Below are 27,500 nucleotides of genomic sequence, written 5' to 3' on the forward strand. Positions count from 1 at the left end.
CATCTCTCCAAAGTATCTGTTTGAATTCATTGTGAACAAGGCTAAATTAGGGGGAAATGATGTCCTAATCAGAAACATCTCAAATGCATAGCTATGAAAAGAATACAGTAAGATCTTTCAGGTCTTATAGGGCATTGAAAGCATTGCACAAACGACATATTAAAAGAAACTATTCAGAGCTGCAATGCACACAGTAATCAATAGCTGTGTCTGCATAAAGCCAGACAATTATTTTGGCTTGACATAGAAGTTTGCATATATTGTCTGCCAATATACTTATAATATAATGTCAACATGCACACTAGGGGGCAGTGTCGCACGTACCAATAATGAATGTACAAAACTTTGTTTCACAGTAGTAGAAAGACTATAGCAAATGACTGGATGTGATAAAGAAGGATTAAGTTATGTACACTGTACAAAATTCAACATAGTACATGATTTTTTTTTTGTTAATCATATTTTAACATAGGGAAAAAAATAATTTCCATTATGGATAATTTTGCACTGATTTCTTTATGCACACCTCCTAATCCTCAACTGATATTTCTGCTATCTCTAAGAATTCACTGTCACTTGACTGTATTTTAAAAATATTTTAAGATAAACTTTAAACATTTTGTAATGTTATAAATATATTTAAAGATAGACAGCCATATAGACTACGGCCAAAAGTATGTGGACACCTGACCATTGAATACCCCATTCCAAAACTATGGCCATTAATATACAGTCTCCATTTATTGGGAAGGCTTTCAATTAGATTGGACCATTTCTGTGGGTATTTGTCGTCAGTCACAAGAGCATAATAAGAGATAGGGCCATGGAAAGCAAGAAGGCCTGGTGTGAACTTAGTGTTCCAATTCTTCCCAAAGTTGTTCAGTGGGGTTGAGGTTGCAGGCAAATCAATTTCTTCTACATCAAACTTGGTAAACCATGTCTTTGTGGACCTCACTTTGTGCACAGTGGTATTATCATGTTGGAACAAGCTTGGGCTGGGTCACTTAGTTCCAATAAATGGAAATCTTAATTCTACAGCACAAAAAGACAACAAAGTTATTTGTTATGCTTTAAGCAGTTATATAAACAGTTATGCTTTATTTACCATTTGTGCTAGCTCTGATTTGGGTCAAGAAATGTTTGGATCCCATCCCAAATTTGTATGGAGCATAACTGAAGTTTTGGTATTGTGTACTGTATATTGGCTCTTCTGCAAGCATCCGTAACCCATACCCATACATACAAGCCTTCTATAGGTTTTGATCCAAATACATTTACATATGTCTTTGCACTACATCAATCATTCATGGGGAGCTATGACAAAAAGTGACTTATAAGTGGGTTCCTACCAAAAACAGTCTTGTTTAATTTCAAGGCACCTTTCATATGATTGCTTCTCTGTTGCTGTTTTTGCTCGTTGCAGCCACTGTGTAAATGCCATACTGTATTGCTTAGCTTGCCTTGACTAGCCCATGGATGTTCTATGGCTGCGGTCATATTTCAAATACTGGATAAGAAACATCTCTGCAGTTCAAATTTGGCCTTGGGCATCAATAAAAAATAAAATAAAAAAAAGATTGTAGTTGAGGGGGAGCTTATCATTTACAGTTAACAGCTGATATATGCGAGGCAAGGGTGAGTGAATTCAGGAGCAAGGCAAGAGGGGGAAGAGATAGGGCCTGCCTGTCAGCAGGCAGATAAAACTCGACTAAAAGCTCCCTGTCAGCTGCTTCAGAAATGTTTGAGAAAACAAAAGAGATGGCTATTTAGCAAGTGTCTGGAAATATGCAGACAGTGAGCATGCGTTAGTGGTGACAGCTAAACAGGCCTTTTTGAGGTTATTATGTGACCATTTTTAAACTCACCCTGATTTTACCCTATTTATTTTTTTGTCTGATTATTTATTGACTGACACTTTTGGTGCATATTATTTATTCCTTAACTGCATCCACTGCATGTGCTTTAAGATGAGGTTGATCTAAATAGAAATATATATATTTTAGTAGAGCATGATCTCAAACAAATTCTTCTCTCACTCTAATAGAATCGGCCTCAAAAGACACATAGAATGCATTTTAATCAGGCTTTTCTGTATACTCAATTTGTCTTATACGTTCATGAATTTTGCCAGAGATAGAACCAGAAGCAGGGCTTAAACAAATCTGCTTTAGCACTGGCAAGAGCAACACAGAAATGTTGGTCATTCACTTTCATATCACTGCAACATATCTGCTATGACCACTCAATGTTTATTGAACACTTAATATTTGTCTGAGTAGCATCTTGTTTTTTTAATTCAGGTACTGACAACAAATAAACTGTTTTTTATGCTTACCAACACAATATACTCGTTTTATTTTGAGATTCAATCCACTGGCTTATTATATGCTATATTTGTACTTGACATTGATACAACACAAATCATCTATGTTGGTGGTTGTCAACAAGATGTTGGACTACTGATCGGAAGATCGCTAGTTCAAATCTCAGCACTGCCAAGCTGCCACAGCTAGACCCTTGAACAAGGCCCTTAACCCTCAACTGCTCAGTTGTATAAATGAGATAATTGTAAGCTGCCTTGTATAAAGGCATCTGCCAAATGCCATAAATTTAAATGTAAAGTATTTCAGGTCTGAACCAAGTACTTGGAAAAAATTATGTAGTAAACTAGATCAATCTCTAAAGAAATAATTCAGTGGTTTCTTTAATCACATGCATTTATGTATAGCATTTCATCAGACTAGAGCCTTGCTACAGGGCTAGAGACATTAGTTTACTCAATTTATTTACACTCTGTGTTGATTAATAAACTGACACTTGTGTAAAAAAAGGCTGATGACCAAAACAAATGTGAAAGGAACAAAGTAGTATGCTTTTATTCTACTCACATAAAATTCTAAACGGATGTGTCATCCGTTCAGGATCTGTGGTGCTATTCCAAAAGTAGTAAAGTGAAGTGCCACTACACAAAACAAAACCACTTCAAATTGCTTCATTTATTACCATGAACTAGGGCTGCAATTACATCAATTATTATAAGCGATGAATTTATCGTTTATTTTTTTTCAATTAATTGTTTAGTTGGATTAAATGATATTAAATACCAAATTGTATTAAAATATATGAAACACCAAACATAAAATACTTCTTTGCAGTATTTCAATCGATACTTTTACTAATACTACTGCAGAATACCTGCAGATAACAGGTAAGTAGCTCCTGTCACGGTATCGCCAAAGGCATGGGGAACTACATTTTCTATCAGACCCTTCACGCCACATGTCCTAACCACCATCACCTGTATCTCAGATCACCCTGATTAGCAACTGTATACAAGTTCTAGTATATAAGCACCTCATTGACAAGCTTTCGTTATTGTCTTATTCACGCGTTGCTGTTTGTACCATAGTCTACATGTTTTGCTTTGTATCTATCGTTCAGGATTTTGGTTCTGGTTTCACAATTTTTTGTTGTCTGTATGCACTTTAAATAGTGCATTTATATAGCGCTTTTATCTAAAGCGCTTTACACTGTGCCTCATTCACCCATTCACACAGACACTCACACACCAACGGTAGCAGAGCTGCCATGCAAGGCGCTAACTTGCCATCGGGAGCAACTTGGGGTTCAGTGCCTTGCCCAAGGTCACTTCGGCATGTGGAGTCATGCGTGCTGGAAATCGAACCGCCAACCATACGATTAGTGGACAACCCGCTCTACCACCTGAGACACAGCCATCCCCACTTTATACAATAAAAATCTGCACTTGCACCTGCTATCTCTACAAATCCCCGACAACTGTAGTACAATGTTTTTGCTACAATGTTTAAAATCTACTGACCTGAATAAACACAATACAGTTTTTATTTATTATTATTTTTTATTGAAGCAAAAAAAGTTATCCAACACCTATCGCCAATGTGAAAAATTAATTGCCCCCTTAAACTTAAAATCTGGTTGTGCCGCCAGCAATAACTGCAACCAAATGCTTCCAATAACTGGACATCAGTCTTTCAGTTACTCCTATGCTTTGGATAATTGTCTTACTGCATAATCTAGTTGCACTTGAGTTTCAGATTAGGGAATGAAGACTGGACATTCTCCTTTATGATTTACTGGTAAAGAGCAAAATTCATGTTTCCGGAAAGTATTCACAGCACTTCACTTTTTCCCACATTTTGTTATGTTACAGCCTTATTCCAAAATGGATTAAATCATTTTCATCATTTTCCTCAAAATTCTTACAAACAATACCCCATAATGACAATGTGAAAGAAGTTTGAAATCTTTGCAAATTTTATAAACATAAACAACAAAAAAGCACATGTACATAAGTATTCACAGCCTTTGCTATGACACTCAAAATTAAGCTCAGGTGCATCCTGTTTCCACTGATCATCCTTGAGATGTTTCTACAACTTGATTGGAGTCCACCTGTAATAAGTTCAGTTGATTGGACATGATTTGGAAAGGCACACACCTATCTATATAAGGTCCCACAGTTAACAATGCATGTCAGAGCACAAACCAAGCCATGAAGCCCAAGGAATTGTCTGTAGACCTCCGAGACAGGATTGTATCGAGGCACAGATCTGGGGAAGGGTACAGAAACATTTCTGCAGCATTGAAGGTCCCAATAAGCACAGTGGCCTCCATCATCTGTAAATGGAAGAAGTTTGGAACCACCAGGACTCTTCCTAGAGCTGGCCGCCAGGGAGGCCACTCTGACAGAGCTCCAGCATGTCTCTGTGGAGAGAGTAGAACCTTCCAGAAAAATAACCATCTCTGCAGCACTCCACCAATCAGGCCTGTATGGTAGAGTGGCCAGACGGAAGCCACTCCTCAGTAAAAGGCACATGACAGCCCGCCTGAAGTTTGCCAAAAGGCACCTGAAGGACTCTCAGACCAATACAAAGATTGAACTCTTTGGCCTGAATGGCAAGCGGCATGTCTGGAGGAAACCAGGCAACAGTCATCACCTGGCCAATACCATCCCTACAGTAAAGCATGGTGGTGGAAGCAGCATGCTGTGGGGATGTTTTTCAGCGGTAGGAACTGGGAGACTAGTCAGGATTGAGGGAAAAATGAATGCAGCAATGTACAGAGACATACTTGATGAAAACCTGCTCCAGAGTGTTCTGGACCTCAGACTGGGGTGAAGGTTCATCTTCCAACAGGACAACGACCCTAAGCATACAGCCAAAATAACACAGGTGTGGCTACAGGACAACTCTGAATGTCCTTGAGTGGCCAAGCCGACAGACTTGAACCCGATTGAACATCTCTGGAGAAATCTGAAAATGGCTGTGCACAGATGCTCCCCATCCAACCTGATGGAGCTTGAGAGGTCTTCCAAAGAAGAATGGGAGAAACTGCCCAAAAATAGGTGTGCCAAGCTTGTAGCATCATACTCAAAAAGAGTTGAGGCTGTAATTGGTGCCAAAGGTGCTTCAACAAAGTATTGAGCAAAGGCTGTGAATACTTATGTACATGTGATTTTTTTAGTTTTTTATTTTTAATAAATTTGCAAAGATTTCAAGCAAACTTCTTTCATGTTGTCATTATGGGGTATTGTCTGTAGAATTTTGAGGAAAATAATGAATTTAATCCATTTTGGAATAAGGCTGTAACATAACAAAATGTGGCAAAAGTGAAGCGCTGTGAATATTTTCCAGATGCACTGTATGATGTTCTTTTTGTGGAATTCTGTGTTTGGAAGACGGGTCCTATTACATTTGGCGTAAACCAAACAGTTCCACTTTTGACTCATCAAGCCACAGAACATTCTCCCAAAAGCTTTGAGCATCATCAAGGTGTGTTTTCACAAAATTCAGACAAGATTTAATGTTCTTTTGGGTTAGCAGTGGTTTTCATCTTGCCACACTTCCATGGATGCCATTTTTGCCCAGTGTCTTTCTGATAGTGGAGTCATGAACAGTGACCTTTATTGATGCAAGAGAGGCCTGTAGGTCCTTTGATGTTGACTTTGGCTTCCTTGATGAGTAGTTACTGTGCTCTTGGAGGAATTTTGGAAGGTCAGCCACTTTTGGGAAGGTTCATTACTGTGCCGAGTTTTTCTATTTGGAGATTATGCCCCTCACTGTGGTCCTTCGGAGTTCCAGAGTCTTTGAAATAGCTTTGCAACCCTTCCCAGACTTCCCGGTATTTCAATCACCTTATTCCTCATCATTTCTGGAATTTCAACTTTGGCATTGAGTGTTACTGGGTAAGAACTTTTAACCAACGTCATGCTGTTGAAAAAGTTCTATTTAAGTGTTGATTTGATTAAACAGGGTTTGAAGTAATCAGTTGAGTCTAGTCCAACGCAACCCCATTATGAATGCAGTTTCATTAGATGTGGGGAATTACTAACTACGGGGCAAATACATTTTCACACAGGCCCAGTTGGTTTTGGATAACTTTTTGCTTCAATAAATAACAGTACCATTTAAAAACTGTATTTCGTGTTTACTCAGGTTGCCTTTGTTTTACCTTAGATTTTGTTTTAACTTCTGAGTATATTTTTGTGTATATGAGATGTACACAAAAACAGAAGAAATCAGAATGGGGCAAATAGCTGCACTGTAGAAGATGAAATCTATGCCTTTTTGGAACTTGTATATAAAGTTTGGACGTTGTGTAAAATGTAAATAAATGTGAATAAAAACAGAATGCAATGATTTGCATATCCCATAAACCCATATGTTATTGACAATAGAACACAGAAAACATATCAAATGTTTAAGCTGAGGAAATATACGATTTTAAGGAAATAATAAGGTAATTTTAAAATTGATGGTCGCAATACATCTCAAAAATGTATTTTGGGGCAACAAAAGGCTGGAAAAGTATGTTACTAAAAGTAAGTGTTACTAAAAAGATTTTTGATTGTTAAAATAAATAATCTCAAAATGTTTGGCAAATGTGTCCTGTTTGTCACAGTTTGTATATATTACAAGTCTTCTGAAAATGAAATGATTTAAAAAAAAATTTGCTTATTTCATTGTCCCTGTAACATACATTTGTTATTTTTGTCTTTCAGGTACATTTCCTAAGAACATTCAAAACAAGAGAACAAGAGAAACAAGTACCCTAAAAATACCACTAATAGCTAGAATTTACATTGTCTGAAGAAAACATGAGTGGTGCTTGAAATATCTTTTAGAAAATGTCAAATAGTTTATTAAATTTAGTTAATAATTAAAACTGAAATTATAGAAACACTTTAATAAGAGGTAGGAGTAATCCCTTTCTGTTCCTGGTCTCTTTCCTTTTGCAGGAAGTAAGATCCCTCTTGGACAAAGGGACCATAGAACATGTACCCCGTTCCCTGAGGGATGGAGGTTTTTACAGCCATAATTTCCTGGACGACAAAAAATAGAGGAGGATGTGGCCAATTTTAGATCTGCGTCATCTGAACTGTATTCTTCGGACATACAGGTTCAAGATGCTGACGCACAAACTTATCGTTCCACAGATTCAGTTTGAGGACTGGTTTGTGAAGATAGATCTAAAAGGTGCATATTTCCACATAGCCATGATCGGGTTCTTCCTGTCGGGCTAGCTTTATCCCCTCGCACCTTCACAAAGTGCACGGATGTCATTCTGGCTCCACTGTGGAGGGCATCCAGGGCATCCGTGTACTAAACTACCTGGATGACTGGTTAATTCTAGCACGATCCAGGGGACTGGCAGTTCAACATCGAGATGTTGTTCTCGCCCACATGAAGAGCTTGGGGCTCAGGCTGAACCTCAGGAAAGTATGCTTTCTAAAGTGCAGAGGACAACTTTTCTAGGGGTTATAAGGATTCTACTATGATGAGGGCGTTTCTATCCCCAACATGCGCAGGGTCAATCCTATCAACATCGGCAAGATAAAGCTGGATCTTGGCATCCCCTCCAGTCTTTATGCAAGACTATTAGAGCTTATGGCAGCAGCAGCCAATGTCAATTGAGAGGTCACCATGTGTTTACAGGCAACACAATGGTGGCCTCATATATTGACCACCAGGGAGGATTATGTCCGTGCCCCATATTTAGGCAGGTGCAGCTAAATCTTCTCTGGACAGAGGGAAAGTTTTGTCAGTGAACGTAATTTACATTCTGGGCAACTGGAATATGGTGGCAGACATCCTGTTGAGGCAGGGGCTGAGGCCCAGGGATTGGTGGCTCCATCCACAAGTGGTGGAGTCCATATGGCGGAGGTTTGGCCAAGCGGGACTGCATGTGTTCGCCTCTGAGGAGACAACACACTGCCCGCTGTGGTCCGCCCTCACTCCTCTCGCACAATTAAGGCCGGACACCATGATGCACATGTTTCCAAGGTCACATCTGTACACTTTTCCCTTGATCGCTCTGCTCCCAAAAGTTCTAGCGAGAGTAGAACCTAACTGGCCAGCTTGAATATGGTTCTCAGAGATAATATCCCTGCTAGATGGCACTCCTTGAGAGATTCCCATCCACAGGGCTCTATTGTCTCAAGCCAGAGGGCTGATTTATCACCCTCGGCCGGAACTATGGAAACTGTGGGTCTGGCCCCTGAGGTGCACAGCTCATAGATTCTGGTCTCACAACTGAGGTTGTAGCAACCATCTTAAATCCTATAACACCATCCATGAGAAAATTGTATGCACTCAAGTGGTGGCTTTTTGTCTTGTGGTGTGAGGAATGCCAGCTATACCCAGTGAACTGCACAATAGCTACAGTCCTGGAGTTCTTACAAGGCCGTTTCTCAGTGGGGTGTGCTCCTTCTACAATCAGGGTTTATGTGGCTGCCATATTGGCCAGCCACGCCCATGTTGATGGAGCCGCTGTGGGGTAACATCTCTAACTTTGAGGTTTATGCATGGTGTCAGGAGGCTGAAGCCCATCTGCAGGTTGTGCATACCTTCCTGGGACCTTTCTGTGGTCCTGGAAGGTCGGTCAGGTGCCCCATTTGAGCCCTTAGAGTCAGCCTCTGAGAAGCTTCTGACTCTAAAGGTAGCTCTTCTTCTGGCCCTGACATCTCTCAAGCGAGTAGTAGATCTACAAGCTCTCTCTGTTGCACCTTCCTGCCTTGACTTTACCCCTGGATTAGCCAAGGCCCTCCTGTATCCTAGGCCGGATTATATTCCTAAAGTGCCTACATCTGCTGTCCAGCCTGTGGTGTTGCAGGCTTTCTGCCCTCCTCTGTTCCTCACACCAGAACAAGAGAGAATGCTCCTGCTGTGTCCAGTAAGGGCTCTCTGTACTTACGTCCACTGCTCCGGCCAGTGATGTAAGTCGGAGTAGCTGCTGGTCTGCTTGGCAGAAACAGTAGAGGTGACGCTGGGTCAAAGCAGCGCATCTCTAATTGGATAGTGGAAGCAATCTCTATTGCTTATGAGGTGTGCGGTCTCGCTATGCCTCTGGGCATAAGGACTCCACTACGGATGTCACCTACTCGAAGGCTTTGTCCAATGGGGTATCCTTACAGGATATGTGTGCTGCTGAAGGGTGGTCTATGCCATACACATTCATTCAATATTACAGCCTGGATATTCGTTCCACAACGGGCTTGAGTGTCTTGCACTGACCCTTGGGCCTGGGTCTTTTTGAACAGGCCGTACCCTCGGTATGACGGAGTGGGTATTCTTATTCCCATAGTGTTATGCTAAACGCAACGTGGAGTTCCCTTTAAAAGAGAATGTCTGAGAAGGGAACGAGACGTTGCGTCGCTTTGTCATACCGGGGTAGGAGTACACCCCTCACATTTTTGTAAATATTTGATTATATCTTTTCATGCGACAACACTGAAGAAATGACACTTTGCTACAATGTAAAGTAGTGAGTGTACAGCTTGTGTAACAGTGTAAATTTGATGTCCCCTCAAAATAACTCAACACACAGCCATTACTGTCTAAACCGCTGGCAACAAAAGTGAGTACACCCCTAAGTGAAAATGTCCAAATTGGGCCCAAAGTGTCAATATTTTGTGTGGCGCCATTATTTTCCAGCACTGCCTTAACCCTCTTGGGCATGGAGTTCGCCAGAGCTTCACAGGCTGCCACTGGAGTCCTCTTCCACTCCTCCATGACAACATCACGGAACTGGTGGATGTTAGAGACCTTCTGCTCCTCCACCTTCCTTTGAGGATGCCCCACAGATGCTCAATAGGGTTTAGGTCTGGAGACATGCTTGGCCAGTCAATCACCTTCACCCTCAGCTTCTTTAGCAAGGAAGTGGTCGTCTTGGAGGTGTGTTTGGGGTTATCATCATCATCTTTAGTAGAGGCTTCCTTCTGGGACGACAGCCATGCAGACCAATTTGATGCAGTGTGCGGCGTATGGTCTGAGCACTGACAGGCTGACCCCCCACCCCTTCAACCTCTGCAGCAATGCTGGCAGCACTCATACATCTATTTCCCAAAGACAACCCCTGGATATGACGCTGAGCACGTGCACTCAACTTCTTTGGTCGACCATGGCGAGGCCTGCTCTGAGTGTAACCTGTCCTGTTAAACCACTGTATGGTCTTCAGTGTTGTCACATTAAAAGATATAATCAAATATTTACAAAAATGTGAAGGGTGTACTCACTTTTGTGAGATACTGTGTATATATCACACGACGCGCTTAATTGCCACATCACATGATTTTACACAAGCTTTAGATGCCAGTCGCGCGCAAGGGAGCTCTCATAGTGTTATGCTAAATGCAAAGTCTTGTTCCCTTCTCAGAGAACAGGGTTACCCAGACATTTTTGAGAGAGAGAGAGAGAGAGAGAGAGAGAGAGAGAGAAATGAAAACAGAGATTATATCAAAGAGGAGCAGAAATGTGTACAAACCGACGAGATAAAAAATAACCCTCTCCAATCTCCTGCTTGGAGACTTGATATTTACTTCCTGGTATTTATTGCGATAACAATATCAGTGGCGATATAAGTATAGTACCATGTACCACTGTTTTTGGCTACAAGTGACAGCTGCATGCAGTATAATGATTATCTATTCTATATAAAATGTCTCTATATATAAACTTCATCTATAATCTGTTTTTGACAGATAGATAGATTTTTCTTTTGTACATTTTTAAATTACTTTTCATAACTTTTATAAAACTTTATAATGGAAAGGTATGGAATATGAATTATCAAAAGTGTTTATGAACACTATAACTACTTTGAACAAGAGAACTAGGCTGTAACAATGTGTACTATTTTACATGTAAAAAATGTTGCATTACATTCGCTTTACATTTTAAAAACATTCGTATACGAATTATGTAAATTGAGAGAAAGGGCACGTCTCATTAGCCATGACATTGTTAAATCTCCGGCTCTCAGCCACTCACTGCACAGAGCAGACACAGAGCTAGGTGTGAGTACAGCAGGAAAGCAAGACCTTGTGCTTGCCGGACAGTACAGGCGACATTTGGAAAGTTGCTCAGGTTTCTCTAAAAAGTCGCACACAGAAATACGTCATCAACTAGGCTTTATCATTATTATCATGGGAAGACTAATTCTTATCATGGGGAGAATGTCTGCCGGTATTGCAAACGATATGATATTACACATCCTTAATGCCTGGGTTTAAATGCAAATGCTGGAGTCATTTCTACATCTTCAGCATTTAGTTCTTAAATGTAAATTAGTATGATTGAGTAAGTCAATATGGTCTGCTTGAGGAAGATAAGTTGAAATGGTGAGGAAGTCAACATCAAGCACATATGACATATGATCGGCTGTGACTTGAACTTGTGCCTTCACCCTGGGAAACAGCAGATCTCTACCTGTGGGTACCGTGGAATATAGGTTTAAAGAAGAAAGAGATATGAAGCAGGACAAAAGAGTGGAGAGTAGAGAGAATGGAGGGAAGATAGAAGGAGAAAAGAGAGGAATGAAGTTGGAAAAAGAGAGGAGAAGAAAAGAAATAGAGAAGATTATTTTCACCCAAGCATTCTGATGAGTGAATCATTACCGCTACAGTGATGCAGGGGTCATAGACTGACCTACTTAAACACACTCTAGGGGGCATGAGCTGTGGCAAAATTCACAACCAGAAAAGATTCTCTATCCCAGACTCTTAAGGAAGCCCTATATCTGTCCATTTCATTCTGCCCCGGAGAGACAAGGATTGTTTTAATAGATTGATGCAGTTTGTACTTTCTGTCTTTCTCTGTAGCTATGTCCTACTTGCAGCAAGTGCTTTTTCCACAGGTTTAACACAAACACTGTCACTCTATTTCTCTGTTCATTTGGCACAAGACAATGCTCAGAAAGGGAAAGTCAGGGAGAAAGAGAGAGGTGGAGAGGGACCGAGAGAGACAGATAATAAAATACCCAAGCTAATAGCTATCTAGATAATGAGACAATTACAAAAACTAGTACGAGCTACTTCCTGCATAGAGCATATTTTTCCTGGCTTCACACTCCATAAACTCTGCATACCTAAATTGCCCAGGTGCTGTCCTGCTAAGCCTCATGGGATACTGATCCATTCCAAGGCTCAGAACCCATGGCATGTGCCTTTTATGATGCAGGAGGTGCATTTCTACAAAGCGAGTTTAATGTTGCACACCATCCCTGTGTGCCTGGCAGGGGAATGAATAATGCAATAGGCATGGCGGCGTGTGGGTTTGTATGCAGTTTAATGTGTCACACAACTCATCAGCTGTAAGACAGCAAAACAGCACTGGTGTGCCAGTTGAAAATTTCTTATGATCTTGCAAAAAGATTACATTGATCATCTGAAGTTAAGAGCTTAGTGGGTGCTTGGGAAGATTAGATTAACAATAATTTATTGCAATTATTCATCCTAAAGTAATACAATTATCCTTATTGTTTGCCATCATTTTTTATTCGACCTCTATAACAGTAAATTTTATATAACTGATAATGATAAATAACACAATTGGATAACTGTTTAAGGACAGTATAAGCCGACTAATATTTGTCAGATAATTTAACTCATTAAAATAAAAATAGAAATTAAAATGAACTCTCCAGGATTCTGTGTATAGAGAAGTCCACCGAGAATATTGTGTGGCAATAGATTTTTATTGGCAATGCTGCTCTGTGAGTCTGTTTGAAATGACAGAAACCAGACTGGTAGTAACAAATATATTAAGATTGCCAGTGTTTTTTTCTGCAAATCAAATTCAGTTCCTATTATGGAAACTACTTCCTCAGTTGGTTTCCCTCTACTTTCTCACCTCCATTCCAAATGCTTTCTTCTCTCCTCATTCCCTCTTTGTCTCTCTCTCTCTCTCTCACACACACACACTCTATTTTATTCCATCACCTCAAAATAATTCCTTCCAGATATTTCTTTCAGTTACACAAATTATGTTATTTATTTATATTTCTGATGCCATCTTTTATTCAACTCATTTTCACAATTCTCTCTCTCTCTCTCTCTCTCTCTCTCTCAATATCATTTCCACACATGGTGGAATAAGCAATTGCTCATTAAGGAAAGCATAAACAGATGTCCGCCACCTTAGCCAGCCCACCCAGAGGCAATTAGCTCAGCCATTCTACCCCTGCCCCCAGCTCCCATCTTCTCACCCCCCCCCGCTTCTTTCCAACATGAACCCATGTCCTAATGCCAGTGACAATAGCATCAAATACACAAACGCACACTAGCAGGACTGCCAGCTGTGTGAAGCAGAGAACAGTAGTATACAGTATGTGTGTCAATATGCTGAGCTACATCTACATCTACATGTACATAAAAAGTAATTGATTCACATTGACAGAATCACATCTAACCACCATCTAGGTGGGAAAAAGAAATTGTATGGTTCATATTATCTATAACTTAGATAAGTCATTATTGCATTTGTCCCGTACCAAAAACTATGGAAAAGGATATAATTACTGTTGGCAGTGCTGAAATAAGCTGACCGACTACCAAAACAGTGGAACATTCTCAAGGCAATAAAGATATAATTGAGGGAGAATCCTATTAAATCCTTTGTATTTTGTTACTAAGATGCAAACAAGACAGTAGATCTGTTGCTTTTCCCACAGTTAAGTGGAATGTACAGTGTAGAGTTTCAAGAAACCCAGCATATATCTCACTCTTCATTTAGTTAATTACAGTTTTTAGTCTTGCTGATGAAGGAATCCACTTCAAGGGTTAACCACATTGGGACACCATGAGCTTACATCATTCCTGTAAAACATGCTTCAGAGCTACTTGAAGTATGTGAACCGAAAGAATCTTAAGTCAAAAATAGACAATTACACTGTGCACTGTAATTGTGTCTATGCTCTAAGACAACCTGTGTGATCCTAAAATACAGTAAGGTGATTAAACACGTTTTACAGAAGACCATATTTTAATTTAAAAAAAGCATACAAAGACCAAAGAAAGAATTTATCTGGCAGATGCTACTGTCATTGAACATTCAACACTGCTTGTCAATGCCTTAATGTTCAGTTAATCTTTGGATATTTGGTAGAGGACTAATTAATACATAGATCACTATTAGCAGAGCTTAGGTCAACGTGCAGAATAACTACTTCTTTGCACAAGGCTGAAAAGGCCCTTAAAGAGAATTTTACTATTTTTTCCACCCATAAAGAGGCTGGTGCTGGTTCTGGGGGCAGTGCCAAATGCGTTTCCATTTTTCTATCCCAGTACCAGAATGCTGCAGGTCTGGAACCAAAAATCCATTGACTCATCATGATCTAATAGACAATAAAAAGTAGCAGTGATAAATAAATAAATGCAGCTGCTCAAGTGACATTTCGAATGCAAGTTAAAGGACCTTCAGCAGCTACATTAAAATAAATAAATAAAAACCATGATCTTCTCTGTGTCCTACAATCATTATCCATTACATCTTGTATATCTTGTGATGTATATAAGACTTTGAAAGATTTGAATCTGGATGATAAAATAGGTTATCAAAGCCAAAAGTAAAACTTTACTTTAAAAAAAAAAAGAACAATAATCCATAATTATTATCGATATAGTAAATAGTAAAATATATACTAAAATAGTAACACATTTTAATACACAGGTCAAGAATAATCATATTCAAAGGGTGATGCTGCATTTTTTTTAATTAAGAGGTTTTCAGGCGGGTTGAGGCATTCAATTACTTTTAATCTGGTTAGAATCCTGGCACATTTGACAGATTTTATATTTATATAGTTCATATTCATTTTGTGCCATATATTCTATATATGTTAGTACCTGTAAATAAAGGCAAAAGTGGTGCATCTCCAGGCTACTCCTTCATTCCGCAGACATGTTGGTTCACATTAAAATACATATTGAGCTGTAAAGATTCTGCACAGAAAGTAAAGTAATATAAGGTATGTATGTATGGTAATATTTGGCCCTCTTGTACTATCCTTAAACCTAAAAATAGGGTGGAAATTCTTATTCTGGGCAGTACTTGATGATTAAAGCATATATTGTGATATTTAGAAAAGGTTCATTTTGAACAGGGGGAAAAAAACACTATTGCACAAGCCTATATGCATGTACACCTATCAGCCATGACATCCAAAGTGCACAGTTAGTTCTGCAAGAATCAAGAAAAATGGGCAAGCGTAAAGATCTGAGCAACTTTGGCAAGGGCCAAATTGTGATGGCAAGATGACCGGGTCAGAGCAGGTTTTGTGTGGTTTTCTCGGTATGCAGTGGTTACTACCTTCCAAAAGTGGTCCTAGGAAGGGCAACCAGTGAACTGGCAACAGTGTCATGGGTGCCCAAGGCTCACTGATGCGCGTGGGGAACAAAAGCTAGCCCATCTGGTCTGATCCCACAAAAGCGCTACTGTAGGAAAAAATTGCTGAAAAGGTTAATATGATATAAAGGTGTCGGCATTTGGCACCCCAGATGGGACTGGGTTAAAATCTATATGTCTGTAATCTCTCGCGTGGGACTTAACTCTCTAAGCTACAGATAGGCCGTGTAGGAAGAAGGCATTGCAGACGCCTGTTATTTCAAAGCTCTGTTTTAGTGGTCTGTTGTTACGATTGGGAAGCCTCGGGGTGGGAAGAAAGACTAAAGTTGGTCTCCAAAAGGACCTTGGGTGAGTGAGAAGAGGTAAGAGAAGTGTGAACCGATTGTAATTGTATAAGGGCTATGAATAAGGTTCATAAGACTGTTCAATGAAATTGTATGTGTTGTGTGAGTGAAAGTCCTGCAATAGCAGTGGTTTAAAAATTGACTACCCCAAGTGCATTGCACCTTGCTATGTAACGGGCTGCGTAGCTATAGACTGGTCAGATTGCCCAGGTTGACGCCGTCCACGGCTGAAAGCGCTTACAATGGGCATGCGAGCATCATAACTGGGCCCTGGAGCAATGGAAGGTGGCCTGGTCTGATGATTCACACTTTTACATCAAGTGGATGGCCAGGTGCTTGTACATCACATGGGGAAGAGATGGCACCAGGATGCACAATGGGAAGAAGGCAAGCCAGCAGAGGCAGTTTGATGCTCTGCGCAATGTTCTGCTGGGAAACCTCAAGTCCAGGCATTCGTGTGGATGTTACTTTGACATGTACCACCACCTAAACATTGATGCAGACAAAGTACACCCCATTCAAGGCAACAGTATTCCCTAATGGCAGTGGTCTCTTTCAGTAGAATAATGCACACTGCAAAAAGAGTTCAGGAATGGTTTGAGGAACATGACAGAGTTCAAGGTGTTCCCTTGGCCTCCAAATTCCCCAAATGTCAATCAGATCAAATATCTGTGGGATGTGCTGGACAAACAAGTCTGATCCATGGAGGCCCCACCTTGCAGCTTACAGGACATAAAGGATCTGCTGCTAACGTCTTGGTGCCAGATACCACCACCTTCATAAGTCTTGTGGAGTCCATGCCTTGACGGCTCAGAGTTGTTTGAGTGGCACAAGGGGGACCTACACAATATTGCGCAGGTAAGTTTAATGTTATGGCTGATCAGTGTATGTATGTATGTATGTATGTATGTATGTATGTAGCAAGGGTTATGTTTGCTATAAATGTTTGCTATTCTTCCCTCTCTTATGGCAGTGATCAAGAAGAACATCTGGGAAATCTCAAGGCTTTTGGGAGAAGGTTTATGCCTCTACATGAAATGATGACAGCCAATGTCAGTGCAGATTAGCATGATTGCTAGAAAGGGGATGGACTAAGCAAGAGTAATAAAAGAAAAAGAGGAAAAAAAGACAAATACTGTATAAATGTGATTTTTGTTAAAGGGAGGAAAAGAGATCTAGAGATGGACAAAGAAATGAGAAGACAAATTCACCTTTTTACTGTTTCTCAGACAATTTAAACTGTGTGTATATGTGCTTATTTTGTGAGCAACACCAGTTTCAATGAAGGATTAAGAACATTCCTTTTAAAGTGACTTATGTGCAGAATTCAGAGTCTCATTAATAATTTACATGGCCATGCTGGTCCTTCCATATAGTCAAATTTTCTACAATGTAGCTAGTATGTACTACAATACACGTATGTGATATCATCCTGTTATCAGACTTGAGATGATACTGTTAGATTTAAGATGCTTTAAGGAGTAATGATTTAAGTTCTCAACTATCAAACATTAATACTACCTCATTGACCTGGTTTTGTATTGCAGGTAATAAAAATGAATTTTGATTCTGTTTCTAGAATACAATCATTCAGTGAATTAATAAATTAACACGCAATTAACCAAGCAGACATCAATGTGGCCTTTTCATGGGGTGCACACTAACTCTAGATATTGTGGACACCTGACCATTTTACCCATATTTGGGTCTTCCCCAAACTGCTGCCCCAAAGTTGGAAACACCCAAACACCCTAAGCCCCTTTTCACAAAGCGAGGACCATGAAGGCATGGTTTGCCAAGTTTGGTGTTGAAGCACGCCCTGACCTGAACCCCACTGAACACTTTTGGGATGAACTGGAGTGCCAACTGCATACCAAGGCTCTACCATTAGTCTAAGGTTAGTTCAAAATCTCACTAATCCTCTTGTGGCTGAATAGGCACAAATCCCCACAGGTACACTCCAAAATCTAGTGGAATACAAAGTGCACACTAAAGCAAATATGAATGTGATGGTCAGGTGTCCACAAACTTTTGGCCATGTAGTGTATTGAAAGCATGCATGTGTCATATGAATGTTTAGAAGCACATCAGTACAACACAGCTAGGATTTGACTCTCCCTTTCATTCAGTATCTGAGTGATGAAGACACAAATCTAGGTGACCTCTTAATTGAGTGATCCATGATGGGGAAGACACTGGCAAAGACAGGCAATATACAGTGGGGGAAATAAGTGTTGAACGCGTCAAATTTTTTCAGTAAATATATTTCCAATGAGGCTATTCACATGAAATTTTCACCAGACATCAGTATTAACTCAAGAAATCTACACATATGAAGAATTCACAACATTAGTCCATAAATAAAGTTGTGTGTAATAAAGTGGAATGACACAGGAAAAAGTACTGAACACACTAACTGAAATTTATTTAATGGTAGAGAAGCCTTTGTTTTTAATGACAGCTTGATGTCATTAAACCACACCATGATGCTTCCACCTTTACTGTTGGTATAGTGTTTTTTGGGTGATGTGCAATGCCATTTCTTCTCCTAACATGGTGTGTAGTATGACAGCCAAAAAGTTAATTTTGCTCTCATCTAACCAGACTACACACTCCCAGTATTTCATAGGCTTGTCCAAATGAGTTGTAGCAATCTTTAAACAAGCTTTGACATGCCTTTTCTTTAGTAATGGTACCTGCTGCCTGCAAGTGTTTCAGGAGCTCTTTCCTTGTAGGCCTTGGCTCTTGGGCTACTCTTCTGACTATACTTCTATTCTTCTGACTCCCTTGTCAAAAATCTTGTAAGGAGCTCCTGTGCGTGGCCGGTTGATGACGGAGTGATGTTGCTTCCACTTGTGGATAACGGCCCCAATGGTGCTTACTGGAAGATTCAGAACTTTTGAAATATGCCTGTGTCTGATTCCATCAATATGTTTCTCAAAAAATAGGTTGCAAAGGTCTTGGGAGAGCTCTTTGCTTTTACCCATCATGAGATGTTTCTTGTGTGACACCTTGGAAATGAAAAGCCTTTTTATAGACCATCAATTTATTAACACAGCTGAGATCAATCAGCTCAGATAGGAGGTATAATTACTTACGGATTTCAGCTGGTTCCTTGCCTTGGAGGACTGCTTTTTCTTAGTGCGTTCAATACTTTTTTCCTGTGTCATTCTACTTTATTACACAACATTATTTATGGACTTTATTGTTGTGAATTCTTTATATTTGCGGATTTCTTGAGTTAATACTGATATCTGGTGAAATTTCATGTGAATAACCTCATTGGAAATATATTTACTGAAAAAAATGTTGACATATTCAATACTCATTTCCCACACTGCATTATCCAGATGCAAACTAAGTGGACTGACCCATCGGCACTGTGAAATTGGATGAATTAAGCCATAAGAACAAGAGGAAAGCTTTGTGAGGATTATGTTGGTGCTAAAATGTGTTTTCCCCCTCCTTTTTATAGTCAATATTTACAATCTGACTATTCAGATTCTCTCAGCACATAAATGTAGGCTTATTCTTGTGCACTCTCATAACCCCTTAAATTATTAGCCATGAAAGCTGTTTACTTAATTCATCAGCTGCATATAGGAACTGAACTAATTAACAGCCAAAAATCACCTCTCGTTAAGCAAAACTTCTCAGTGCACTAAGCATTTACAGATAATGTCCCCAATTTCCATTTTGTGAGTGGCCATTTTTCAGAGCTCCATTAACACTGTGATAATGTTGGAAGAGCAAGGTATGAGAATTAGCCAGTGTAGCAGATCACCAGAAAGTCAGAAGCCTGCATACACACACACATGCGCAATGCAAGTAAAACATAGCAGACATCACTTTCACATGGCAAGCAAAGGTAGCATGTTCAAGGATGAAACATGAGAATGCATGCATAGAAAAAACACCCCAATGCCAAGAATCATGCAGAGAGAAATAGAAAGATAACAGAATTCTTCAGCATGTATCCATGTCCATACACTCTAAAATGCCAAGATCCAATTTAGTATAAGCACATCTGGAGCCAGCACTACCTTTGATTAAACAATATAATCAATTTGGAAATGTATCTCAAGATTCCCATACACCCATCCATCTATACTGCTTAATCCTTTTCAGGGTCACGGGGAAACCTGGAGCCTATCCCAGGGAGCATCGGGCACGAGGCGGGGTATACCCTGGACAGGGTGCCAATCCATCGCAGGGCACACTCACATACACATTCACACACCCATTCATACACTACACTATGCCAATCAGCCTGCCATGCATGTCTTTGGACTGGGGGAGGAAACCGGAGTACCTGGAGGAAACCCCCACAGTACGGGGAGAACATGCAAACTCCGCACACACAGGGCCACAGTGTGAATCAAAACCCCCACCCTGGAGGTATGAGGCGAACATGCTAAATCTAAGCCACCGTGCGCCCCTCTCAAGCCTCCCAATAACATTATATCCAAAAAAAAGTCGCAGAGAAATTATTCAATACTTCAATACTTTGTTCGATGTGTGAGTTTGAAACTCTGATGCTATATGAGCAATTTATTTTGCCTTTCACATGTGTGTGTGGGTGGGTGTGGGTGTATTTCAAGCATACGCAGAGGCTGCAATGACTTGAGCTGTCTTCTACCATTCACCTTGCTGATGGTAAGTCAGCGTCAGTGTGTGTTAGTGAGAGAGAAAGATTATTTTGGATACAGTATGTGCATGCTCACACCCAAAACAGGCATTATTGATTAAGTATTATGCATATTTGAATTACACTCAAGTCAACTCAATTACTCAATAACTCTTTAGGCTGAGGACTGACATGTAGTCAAAACAAAGATTTTATTATTGTATAAAACACAAATTATTACTCTCAAGTACAGCTATAGTACATAATTCTCTCCCCAGGCTCACAACCAAACAAACACACAAACACTTGCTCAGTAGCCTCAACATACCTGTAACATTGACCTCTACTAGGCCAGAGCGTGTGCCGATGCTGTTGGTGGCATCACATATGTATGTGCCACTGAAGTCGTTTGTCACGGGCCCCCTGAAGAATAGAGTGTTGTTTCTGATTTCCACATTTCTGGGCAGTGATCCGTTCAATCTGTCAGTCAAAAGGGACACGGTTGTTAAATTTCATTCAGGCTGTTTAGAAATACTAGAAACCCATCAAACACACAAATCCCAAAAAAAAAACAGTGGATCCTTTCCTACATGATCCAATCTATGCATCTTAGTACATCAAGACAAGCTGGTTTCATTATCAGATATTTCCCCAAACATTAGCACTTTAATTTGATACTATGAATAGGTTTTCTTTCACCCTACCCAGTGAATACAACATAAACTCTTATTTTGCCTTCATATTGCATTTTGAAGTTTGTCAATACATCTTACAGTCTGTAATCAAAGCGTTATTGTTGCTAGGTTTAGGATTTTTTTCAGGGTTGCTTTAGTTTGTCTCTTCCGGGAATCTCTCAGGTGCATGTGTGTTATTATGTGACATAGTTTACACAGTTATTCTAACTAGTTTTGTGAAACCAACATATGCCGTAAATTAGTCCATTATTTGGTAACCAACAAACTTGCCAAACTATTTTAATTACTAAGTAGCAGAGATAAACACTATTTAATTTTAATACAAAAACTTGTGTTGAACAAATTAAATTAATAATTATGTTGAACAAATTAAATTATTTATTGTTTGTCTCCATTTACTCATCAATAAAATAGTCTCACTATTAAGAAGCTAACAGAATTTCTGTTGAAGTTGTCACACAAAATGAGAGATTTTTGGGCGCTTCTCCTGGAGCGCCCAAAAATGCACTCCCTCCATCTGGTGGTCCTGGCCCCTTGGGCAAAATGTGCCCAGTAGAACTGAAAAGCAGAGCAACATCCTCAGCAGGGCTGGAGCTCAGAGCGACGTCTGCATGGCTGGACAGCGGGACAACTTCTTCCCCAGGACAGGAGAGGGGAGCGATGTTCTCCGTGAGGCCCGAGGGAAGCTCCAAGATTTCCACGAGGCCATAGAGGGGAGCGAGGTTCTCCACGAGGCCAGGGAGAGATGCGAGGTTCTCCGCAAGGCCAAAGGGAGGAACAATGCTCTCCGCAGAGCATGAGGGGGGAACGATGTCCTCCACAGCAAAGAAGAGGAACGACGTCTTCAGCGGAACATGGAGGCAGAACGACGTCCTCAGTGAAGCAGGATGGCAGAGCAACGGCCTCAGCCGAGCAGGAAGGAGGAGCGACGTCCTCAGCGGAGCGACGTCCTCAGCAGAGCAGGCAAACAGAGCAACGTACTCAGCTGAGCAGGAAGGCAGAGCGACGTCCTCAGCGGAGCAGGCAAACAGAGCAACGTACTCAGCCGAGCAGGAAGGCAGAGAAACGTCCTCAGCTGAACCAGCAAGCACAGCGGCGTTGTGCGCAGGGTTGGAGAACAGATGGGAGCACTTGGGTATGTCAGGACACGGAGCAACGTCTTCAGCCAACCCGGGTGACTGAGCGGCATCCTCAGCTGACCCGAAAAGCTGAGTGGCGTCCTCAGACGAGCAGGGAGGCTAACCTTCATTCTCCGCTGACTCTGTTTGCTGAACTAGATCCATTATAGGGGAGGGAGGGTGGGAGATGGTACTAGCCCCACCACAGACTCCTACTTGTACCCGGATTCCTCCTCCTGTTGGTGTGGCGAAGCGTAGTCCTCCGTGAACATAGGTGGTAGATTGAAGCCCAGGTAATTCCTGGCGACCTGCTGCTTACGTAGCACAGCTTGGTACTCCTCCTCCTGTTGGCGTAGCGTAGCGAAGTACTCCGCGAGCATAGATGGCATAGTGACACCCAGGTACTTCATAGTGATCTGCTGCTTCCGTTGAAGGTCTTACGTTCTGTCATGTTTCAAAGATGGTTTTGGAAGCAATCGCAGATATACAACGTTTTATTTAAACAAACAAACACACAAAAAAACAAAGACACTAAGACAACTTGGCAAAATACTGTGGCAAGAAACAAAACACAGTAACATGGAACAGGGTAGTCTAAGACAAACATAAGACACAGAAGCAGTGCAAACAATGGCTATATATATATATATATATATATATATATATATATATATATATATATAAAAGTGTGCTCATTAACAGAAACGTGATTCAGGTGCAGGTGGTCATGTGACATGTAGTACAGTGGCTGATGGGAACTGAAGTCCAGAGTTACCTCCTTGATATATGACATTGTGCTACATTCCTGCTAATGTACAAATCTTTGCATCAAATTAGACTGGTCCTTAAAGTGCATCATCTCGTAGAAGCAAAATATAAATAAAATTGTACCCAAACTATAGGATAAGTAAAAAATAAAAAATGCCATCAACCAAATGAAAATATGCAATCAAATATAACAATATGCAACCAAATGAAAACAATACCCTGTCCAGGGTGTACCCCGCCTTGTGCCTGATGCTCCCTGGGATAGGCTTCAGGTTCCCCATGACAATGAAGCGGTATAGAAGATGGATGGATGAAAATAATTCAGGCCTATGCAGAAAAGGCAATAACAGTATTTACACCCAATAGAGTGGTGCAGGGATGACGTCATTTTGTACCGGAACCTGGAAGTTAGCATCCCACTGGTCGACAAAAACCCAATAGGATTTCCCCATAGGCTTTTGGACTATTGCAAAAAAATAAGCTCTGTGATAAACAAAATTTTACAATACTAACACGTTTTGTCCATCAAGATCATTTTCACAAATAAACACAACTTTTATGAAGTTTGAAGCATAAATACAATCACCAGAAATAAAAAGCTAACCGTATGCTATGAAAGAACTACACCACAGTTGCTCGACTTCAACGTCACCATCACCACGCTTCCGACAACTTTTCCAAACTTGATTTTTTGAACATTTTCCATAATACGGATTTACTCTGTGGACGAATGTTCATCCATGTTTTTTTGTGTGTGCGCACACCTGAATCGGTTTCAGGGCTCTACTGTAACAATTTCTTTTAGGAGCACTTGTTCTCCTAATTACAAAAATTTAGGCGCACAGTCCAAAATTTTGGAGCATGGTTGAAATTTAATTTTTTTTATTTTATTTATTTTATTTATTTATTTTTAAAGAGATAGTAACGTTAATCTGCCACAATATAACACACAAGTAGGCATGAGAAAACTTGAGCTAGTCAGTTATGACAGAATTTAAGGACATAGTGTGAGCCTTGACACATTCATTTACCTTCTGATAAACTAAATGTAATATTTTCAGTTAATTTTACAGGGTGTATGCAAAAAAACAACCGTTAACCTGTTTCACCCTGTAAGCAAATACAATAAACCTCAATGTTCAGTATATGAAGTCTGCTCCTCTTAAATATATTTAAAGCTACACTATTACACATTTTCCACTGTCATGGTTCTGGGTTGGAGCCAGTTCTCGAACCGCTGTGCATATATTGTGTATATATGTGAATAACCTCATAGGATGTGATTATATGAGTTCATTTACCCATCAGATGCAAAACGCTTTAGTTTAATGGTGTTCATCATGGATGCACCGATCAGGATTTTTACGACCAATACCGATCCATATAACTGATGTCAAATTGATATTAAATGCAACCCATAGTAATAAAACATTATTTAATTTCTCATTTTATGAAGTTATTATAATATCTATTTTTATATTGAATGATTTATTTATAACTAAGAACATTTTCTGTCTTTATAGTTTAGTAGTTTTTGTTTGTTTGTTAGTTGTTCCTTTTAAGATCGGTTCCCCCAGTACAGTGTTGCCATGTCTGCTAATAATACTGTGTTTTTTGGGGGATTCAAGCAGAACATGGAAACTGGAGTTGACTTTTCTGGTGATATCTGGCAACCGTGAGCATAAATGAAGTGAATGCGCTGTCGATTAGAGTTAGTGAAGGGAGTGAAGGAGAGCGGCAGCATACTGTATGTTTACAGACTGAACAGTTGCTACTCTTGATTATGATTGGTGAGGAATTATATAATAAAGAAGTTTGGATTACACCCCACCTTGTAGTGTTAGCATTATTATTAATTTACTCGAGCCCGACGCCGCTGTGTCTAAACGAACATATCACAGTCAAAGGTTCAGGTCATTTTGAATGATCAATAAAAGGTGGCGGTTTGTGAGATCGGGAAGTTGAAGCAGATGATGTACAGAGTTACTCTTCAACATAATGGCTTCTTTGCAGTATTTATACACTTGTCCGGACTGAGGTGATGAAAAGCTGTGTGAAAGTAATTGTTGCGTGGTTTTCCACTTCCTGCAGTTTTTATTCCGATTGCGTTACATAACTCCAAACAGGTCACTCGCATTGGTGCGCCTAAATATTTTTTCACAGTCGCACAAAGTACTTTTCAGTCGCAAATGCAAGTGAAATGGTCGCACTGTAGATCCCCGAGTTTATCTGCAAAGTTATTTCCTGTTCAGCGTCATGATGTTTAATGCCCCTGACAACCACTGTAGTGCCATTTAGCAACATGGTAGTGTCATGATTTCCCCTGACGCAACCACTGGAGCTCGCAGTGAAGCTGGCAGCTCGAGCACTAAAATGTTAACTCGTTTCCGGATTTTGCCATTACAAAATGATGTCATCCCTGTGCCGCAATATGGTGACTGGCAGTAAGTTTAGGAAGTGCTTGATTTGATCTGCAGCAGAGTTTTCCATGAACGGAGGACAAACTTTAAACGTCGCTCATATTCATGTAATTGTGGGCAGTCAAAATAGTAATTGCGATCAATATTCGATTAATTGTGCAGCCCTATACAACAACATCAAATTCTGTGTATTTTGTGTAAGTACTTGGTCTAGATGTGCTTTGCTCTTATTCCTCTTGCCTGGAGCATACCAGATGGCCCTCTGATTCTCCTTAAAACATATAATTACAATGTCTCCTTCAGGCTTGTTTGAACAAACCAAGCATCCACTGTTCCTCCCAGATGTTCACAAGCCTATTTTAAAGTGGAAGCATCTAAGCTGTAACACTGATGAGAGAACTTTAGGACCTGGACAAACTTCTGGACATCTGCAGTGCTCCTACGGTGCACCTTGTAATCATTAGCCACTTCCATTTAGTAAGCATACTGAAATTTAGGGAGAGGAGGAACTACACTGCTAACTGCCAAGACTAAATTAGGCTGGACACCAGATGCAAGGACTTGGCACTGCAACCTTCATCTTTTTGGTAGTTGATAGAATTACACATTACTTATAACAAGACATATTATTATTAATCTTCCTCATCAATTATCCTGCACCTTGCATAACTTCATTAATAGGATTTAGGCATAGGTGTGTCCATATGTTACCCTGAGAATGCAAGTTTACAAAGATGTTTGCACTTGTGTGTAAATGAATGTTCTTCCATGTATGTGCATGTGTGTACATGCTCCATAGCAGGACACAGTTGACCTCCACAAAGCAGCTCCAGGGGAGCTTCACAACTCATTTGGTATGTGCTGTGCAATGCCACAGTGGCTGTCCTGTCCAATCCATCAGCACCATGGTGCAGTCTCTGTACCTATCAAATTCTCCCTCTGTTTCATCTTTCTCTTTCTCTACCATTACTTCCTATCCAATCCTCTGTCCCTCCTACTCTTTTCTTATTCTGTGTCATCTTGGTCTCTATACTTCATCCCTGCCTATCTCACATCTCTCCCCTGTTCCCCCTACTATCCTCAATCATCCCAATTTAACAGAACCCTGGCTTATAGGCCAGCTGCTGCACAGAGAAAACACTGCACCCCAAAATGTATTCCACTATATTAATATGCATTATGCATACAGCTCTGTGTTAAAGCTGCAACAAGAGGGTGTATTTACAAAGCTCATTTGTTATTCAAAGCAATGTTGATAACATCTAATGCAAAATAGGTATAACTACACACAGCAATGCTGTAATGCTAATTCATCAGGACTTTGAGGTTGATTCAGCAACACATTTTCTTTTTCTCTCTCTCACACACTTAAAATGCTTAAAATGGTTATGGTCTTTTTATTATGTATGAAAGAACAATGTATCTGCAGAGATATATATGCCAATGTGGTTCTTCTATGTGTGATTGCCGAAATACATGGAGAGAGAAAAAATGATAACAAAAACCATCCATTTTATTAGGTATGAACAAGCAGCATGTACAGCCCCCTGCCACCCGAAACAAATAACAACTTAAAGAGGCTGCAGTAAAAGCTTGGTAACGCATCACGAAAGAAGAAACCAAAAATTTGGTGATGTCAATGAGATGCAGTCTTAATGCAGTCAATGCAAGCATGGTATATGCAACTAAATATTAAGAGATATTTACTATAATTTGCATCAAGACTTGTCTGTTCCTATAGATTTGCTCACCTACAAATTGGGTGGTCTGATACAAAAGGTTCTGTTTTATGTTGTTTATAAAAAAAAAAAAAAAAAAAAAAAAAAAACATCTAGATGTAAATTGAAATAAAGCGACCTTTTGGTT

At 40.1% G+C, this 27,500-nt stretch overlaps 1 protein-coding gene across 5 annotated transcripts in view; it reads right to left on the minus strand.

Annotated features, from left to right (window-relative positions):
* Positions 1-27,500, minus strand: part of nectin1b (nectin cell adhesion molecule 1b) — a 304,891-nt gene that overhangs the window by 180,343 nt on the left and 97,048 nt on the right. For all 5 annotated transcript variants that reach the window (XM_017465298.3, XM_017465297.3, XM_017465296.3 and 2 more), the window contains one exon: positions 20,962-21,113. In XM_017465298.3, the coding sequence (XP_017320787.1) occupies positions 20,962-21,113 (152 nt within the window). The remainder of the gene's footprint in view (positions 1-20,961; positions 21,114-27,500) is intronic.

The sequence above is a fragment of the Ictalurus punctatus genome, chromosome 4 (assembly GCF_001660625.3).
Source record: "Ictalurus punctatus breed USDA103 chromosome 4, Coco_2.0, whole genome shotgun sequence".
Classification (NCBI taxonomy): domain Eukaryota; kingdom Metazoa; phylum Chordata; class Actinopteri; order Siluriformes; family Ictaluridae; genus Ictalurus; species Ictalurus punctatus.